At 41.6% G+C, this 5,584-nt stretch overlaps 2 protein-coding genes across 5 annotated transcripts in view; one reads left to right on the top strand and one right to left on the bottom strand.

Annotated features, from left to right (window-relative positions):
• LOC107758563 (uncharacterized protein C4orf45-like) overlaps positions 1-2,950 on the bottom strand; it is a 4,298-nt gene extending 1,348 nt beyond the window's left edge. Inside the window, exons 1-3 of the mRNA XM_016576329.1 lie at positions 2,836-2,950; positions 406-508; positions 78-307 (exon numbers count right to left, since the gene is read on the bottom strand). Of these exons, the coding sequence (XP_016431815.1) occupies positions 78-307; positions 406-475 (300 nt within the window). The 5' untranslated portion in view covers positions 476-508; positions 2,836-2,950. The remainder of the gene's footprint in view (positions 1-77; positions 308-405; positions 509-2,835) is intronic.
• An 842-nt stretch (positions 2,951-3,792) lies between these two features.
• LOC107758567 (rap guanine nucleotide exchange factor 2-like) overlaps positions 3,793-5,584 on the top strand; it is a 122,359-nt gene continuing 120,567 nt past the window's right edge. For 3 of the 4 annotated variants that reach the window (XM_016576337.1, XM_016576336.1, XM_016576334.1), the window contains exon 1: positions 3,793-4,305. In XM_016576337.1, the coding sequence (XP_016431823.1) occupies positions 4,237-4,305 (69 nt within the window). In that variant the 5' untranslated portion in view covers positions 3,793-4,236. The remainder of the gene's footprint in view (positions 4,306-5,584) is intronic. The other variant, XM_016576335.1, reaches the window with a different exon arrangement.

Below are 5,584 nucleotides of genomic sequence, written 5' to 3'. Positions count from 1 at the left end.
AGGGATCGATCGATCGATCGATCTTACCATTGTTTTTGCCAAAAGAAATTGTAAGTACATGTAGCCTATATAATAACCTCATATTGTTTGCAGTTGATGACAGTTCGTCTGTTGAGTGCAGTGGAGTACTGCAGACCCCAGCCCACTTCTCCGACGTAGCAGTGTTTCGGTAACGGCGGGGTCGCGTGTGCTGCAGGCCGGAAGAGGTAGTTGAGATCACTCGTGGCATCTGGAGATAACAGGCCGATTCCAATGCTGCGGGGGAAATAGTCCAACCTGGGACGGAAATCTTCAATGCCGTCTGGACCTTCATGGCACCAACAAAAGATCACTATTCACATTCGTAAACTTATAGTGTCATACTAAAATATAATTCAGAGTCGTTCATAGGCCTGAATACGTTACCTGTGAACAGTATTCTCTGTCCAGGCGAACTCTGAGTTTCTCTGTCTGCTTCTTGTACCTTCTTCATCATCTTCACTTTGTTTAGGCTGCCTTGGTCTTAAAACTGTTGGCAGATCTTTGAAATATCAGTAAGCGCATCTCATCACTGTACAACAAGCCCTGGGCGGGAGGTCAATCTGTCACTCGCTCGCTCACGCGCCGTTGCCATGGAGCGGTTGGTCTCCACTAAACAAGTGTTTAGATGTATTATAGGCATGCTAACTTACTTATACGGATTATTTATTAAACTAAAGTCAGTCAACACGGATTTTATTTAGTACATGGCTTATACAATTAAAACCATACATCTGATGTATAGTTTTCTTCTTGACTAATACATTAATTTAAATCAAATTAATAATAAATAAATAGCCTACAGACAAATAATGCAGCTGACAAAAGGCTGATTGATTGAATGAATGAATGAATGAATGAATGAAGGAATCCACAATATATTTGAAGTCGAGTGTGTAAATCTACAAACAAACAAACATGTTACTTCTAACCTTCATAAATTAAGTATTTGTATTAGTATTCTCTTTGTCTAATTGGCAGCCTAAAATAATGTTTGGCCCCATAAACTTAATAATGAAATAAATTTATTATATAAACCTATAAGGCTTTTTTTTTTTTGCTTCATTTGATGCATTTCTGTATCTCAAACCATGGTGCTAGCAAGGTCGGTTTGATTCTCAGGGAATGCATGAGCTGATTAAATATATATTCAATGCAATATAGCCTTAGTTGCTTTGGATAAAACTATCTGCCAAACGCATAAATGTAATGCAGGATTTGATGTTAACGGTTTATAAATGCAAAGACTAAGTATTTGTTTGTAGAAGGAAACTACTTTTCAAAGCAAATCAGCAGGCATGGGATATTTGATATTCAAACTATGTCTTTAAATCGGTTTGCTTTTGTTGATATAAAAATAAGGCTTTAGTGGAGTCTTAGATAACTGAATTCCATCATCATGGAAGTGTCATAAGATTTATTTACTGGATTTATTCAGAAAACTAAAAGGCGCGCTATTTTTGATCATGCTGACTCGTCTTTTCTTCTATCCTAACCAGCAATGAACCAACCTTAATCCCAATTGTAACATCTGTGAAGTTGTAAGGGCTTAAAATAATTGTTCATTTATTTTTGAGTCGTCAGCAGTGCACAGACTGTCTTGATTTGCCAGATGACAGAAAATGTGTTATATAAGTGTTAATAACTCAAAGCTTGCAATACCGTCTTCAGCCAGTGGATGGAGACAAAGCACTATGTGTTGTGGCTGAATTGTTCTGTGGGCGCGTTATTGTGCTGAATGGACTCGCCCATGAAACCTCTTGAGGCGTTCGGTCACCATGGTGGTGGCTTACAACAACGAGCCCAGACGGCAGACCATCCGTCGCGTTTAGACGCTAAAACGTTATTTATTAATGCTGCCTTTGACCCTCCGCTGCTTTGCAAATGGCTTAAAATGGACAATCAGCCAACGCATGGATTGCACATGGATTTGTTTTAAAATGGAAAACTGAAGAAGATGGAATAGCGAGCAGGGGACAAACGGAATGCTAAAAAAATGCACTCGTTCGCGTAAAACATAAACGTACCGCGTGCCTGCAAAAACCTTTAATTGACACAAAAGCGCCTGTCAAGTCAAAACAGTTGAAGCTTCAGCGGCTGGAATAGGAAAAGCAGACTGTCTGGTTTTGTAGGATTGGGACGAGGGACAGTAAGAGAGCTCCTGGCTTAGGTTGTGGCCTGGGGACAGGCTCTCCTCTGCAGTTGCTGCGATCTTTAAACGTTTTTGTACCACTAAAACGCTACTTGCGAGACTCGCTTTGCATTATTTGACTTAACTGCTGTGCGCGACTGTTTTGAAAACCATGGCGTCCTATGTGGATAACAGTTTTCGGCAGGCGGTGATGGTGAATCCTTCAGACAGGACGCAACAGGTCAGAAGACAGTCTTTTAAATCATTTATTGTGTGCACAGGTGGCTGTTAAATGTTTACAGTATGCTGTATTACTGCTGTTACCAGGCTATCACGTGCATGATACGCTTTTCTTCCACAGTGTTGACAGTGCAACAGTTTTTTATTAAGTTTAAATAGTTTAGGATAAGCAGTGCAATGAAATTAAATGGTATGAATTAATATGTATATGTGTATATAATTGTCCCCAGTCAGCAATGCATTTTCTCTTTACTGTTTTTGCAGTCTATTACATACACATAAAGCAAACGTTTGTAAACTTTACGTATTTCACAGCTACACAAGCCTTGTCAGCTCGGCTTTGCGTCGGAAACAGTTTAAAATGACATACAGCAGTGGATTTGTGTGATGTGAGGCAGAACTGCCGTTTAGTTATAGGTTTTAAGTGCAAAATATTAAGCTCTTACGCTTTGAAAGGCGTTGCGATGACATTTTGCCTGCTTGGTTGGAATAACATTAGTCTCCACCCTTTTACGTGGCTCAGCTGGTGTTACGGTTTATCTGGTGACCGTGTTATCTGGTGACTAGTCTCAGCCTCAGACGTCACGCCCACGGAACGTTGCCTAAACGTCTGATGCATGTGGCACACAAAAGTGGAAACACTTCAGGAGTTTCGAAGTCGTCATCGGATTGGTTGAATTATACAGGATTTCCGGGAGACGTGTGTGTCGCGTTCTTTAACGTTCCGCCTGGAAACAAAGATGCTGTGACGCCAAACCCCCTCACGAAATTAGAAAGCCGTAGTGTTTACAGATGTGATGACTAGTGCTTATCAGGATCAAGTAAACGCTGGATTCTCAAAAGTATGTGAAATATTTAAAGTTCGCAGCATAGAATCTTTAAAATACGTCCGAGAGTTTTACACGCCCCGAAACGTGACGCTGAACGAATCGAACTGTGATTGGTTGTTTGACATGCCTTGGCCAATGAAAGCTGTCATGGTCTGCATCCGAAAACTCTAAAATGCTGCCTTGTGAGGCAGCATTCCATGACAGGAAGGCATCAAGGCATGTCCAAATCCAAATTCTGCTTTACTTTCTGTCTCCGGAGGTACCTTCTTCTGATCGAATTTTGAAGGCAGCATAGATGTATCCTTCGCTGCGACTGTTTTGATTTGCCAGATGACAGAAAATGTGTTATATAAGTGTTAATAACTCAAAGCTTGCAATACCGTCTTCAGCCAGTGGATGGAGACAAAGCACTATGTGTTGTGGCTGAATTGTTCTGTGGGCGCGTTATTGTGCTGAATGGACTCGCCCATGAAACCTCTTGAGGCGTTCGGTCACCATGGTGGTGGCTTACAACAACGAGCCCAGACGGCAGACCATCCGTCGCGTTTAGACGCTAAAACGTTATTTATAAATGCTGCCTTTGACCCTCCGCTGCTTTGCAAATGGCTTAAAATGGACAATCACCCAACGCATGGATTGCACATTGTTTTAAAATGGAAAACTGAAGAAGATAGAATAGCGAACAGGAGACAAACGGAAAGCTGAAAAAAGCACTCGTCTGCGTAAAACACAGACGTAGGCTACCGCTTGCCTGCAAAAACCTTTCATTAACACAGAATCGCCTGTCAAGTCACAGTTGAAGCTTCAGCGGCTGGAATAGGAAAAGCAGACTGTCTGGTTTTGTAGGATTGGGACGAGGGACAGTAAGAGAGCTCCTGGCTTAGGCTGTGGCCTGGGGACAGGCTCTCCTCTGCAGTTGCTGCTATATAAAAACGTGTTTGTATCACTAAAAAGCCACTTGTGAGATTTGCTTTGAATTATTTGACTTAACTGTTGTGCGCGACTGTTTTGAAAACCATGGCGTCCTATGTGGATAACAGTTTTCGGCAGGCGGTGATGGTGAATCCTTCAGACAGGACGCAACAGGTCAGAAGACAGTCTTTTAAATCATTTATTGTGTGCACAGGTGGCTGTTAAATGTTTACAGTATGCTGTATTACTGCTGTTACCAGGCTATCACGTGCATGATACGCTTTTCTTCCACAGTGTTGACAGTGCAACAGTTTTTTATTAAGTTTAAATAGTTTAGGATAAGCAGTGCAATGAAATTAAATGGTATGAATTAATATGTATATGTGTATATAATTGTCCCCAGTCAGCAATGCATTTTCTCTTTACTGTTTTTGCAGTCTATTACATACACATAAAGCAAACGTTTGTAAACTTTACGTATTTCACAGCTACACAAGCCTTGTCAGCTCGGCTTTGCGTCGGAAACAGTTTAAAATGACATACAGCAGTGGATTTGTGTGATGTGAGGCAGAACTGCCGTTTAGTTATAGGTTTTAAGTGCAAAATATTAAGCTCTTACGCTTTGAAAGGCGTTGCGATGACATTTTGCCTGCTTGGTTGGAATAACATTAGTCTCCACCCTTTTACGTGGCTCAGCTGGTGTTACGGTTTATCTGGTGACCGTGTTATCTGGTGACTAGTCTCAGCCTCAGACGTCACGCCCACGGAACGTTGCCTAAACGTCTGATGCATATGGCACACAAAAGTGGAAACACTTCAGGAGTTTCGAAGTCGTCATCGGATTGGTTGAATTATACAGGATTTCCGGGAGACGTGTGTGTCGCGTTCTTTAACGTTCCGCCTGGAAACAAAGATGCTGTGACGCCAAACCCCCTCACGAAATTAGAAAGCCGTAGTGTTTACAGATGTGATGACTAGTGCTTATCAGGATCAAGTAAACGCTGGATTCTCAAAAGTATGTGAAATATTTAAAGTTCGCAGCATAGAATCTTTAAAATACGTCCGAGAGTTTTACACGCCCCGAAACGTGACGCTGAACGAATCGAACTGTGATTGGTTGTTTGACATGCCTTGGCCAATGAAAGCTGTCATGGTCTGCATCCGAAAACTCTAAACATTCCATGACAGGAAGGCATCAAGGCATGTCCAAATCCAAATTCTGCTTTACTTTCTGTCTCCGGAGGTACCTTCTTCTGATCGAATTTTGAAGGCAGCATAGATGTATCCTTCGCTGCCTTTGATATACCACAATCCTGTGCGTTCCATTCCGTGGACCGTTACGGTTGAGCTAAAAAATAAAGATGGCATCTGAAAGTTGCGTTTGGTGGTCAGTTTGTGTGTAAATGTATATTTCTGACTAACTTTTTGCACTTTTGATGTTATTTCTAGCGAG

This window comes from Sinocyclocheilus rhinocerous, unplaced genomic scaffold (assembly GCF_001515625.1).
Source record: "Sinocyclocheilus rhinocerous isolate Xijiao unplaced genomic scaffold, SAMN03320098_v1.1 scaffold354, whole genome shotgun sequence".
NCBI lineage: Eukaryota > Metazoa > Chordata > Actinopteri > Cypriniformes > Cyprinidae > Sinocyclocheilus > Sinocyclocheilus rhinocerous.
This window is presented reverse-complemented; position numbering and strand designations above follow the sequence as displayed.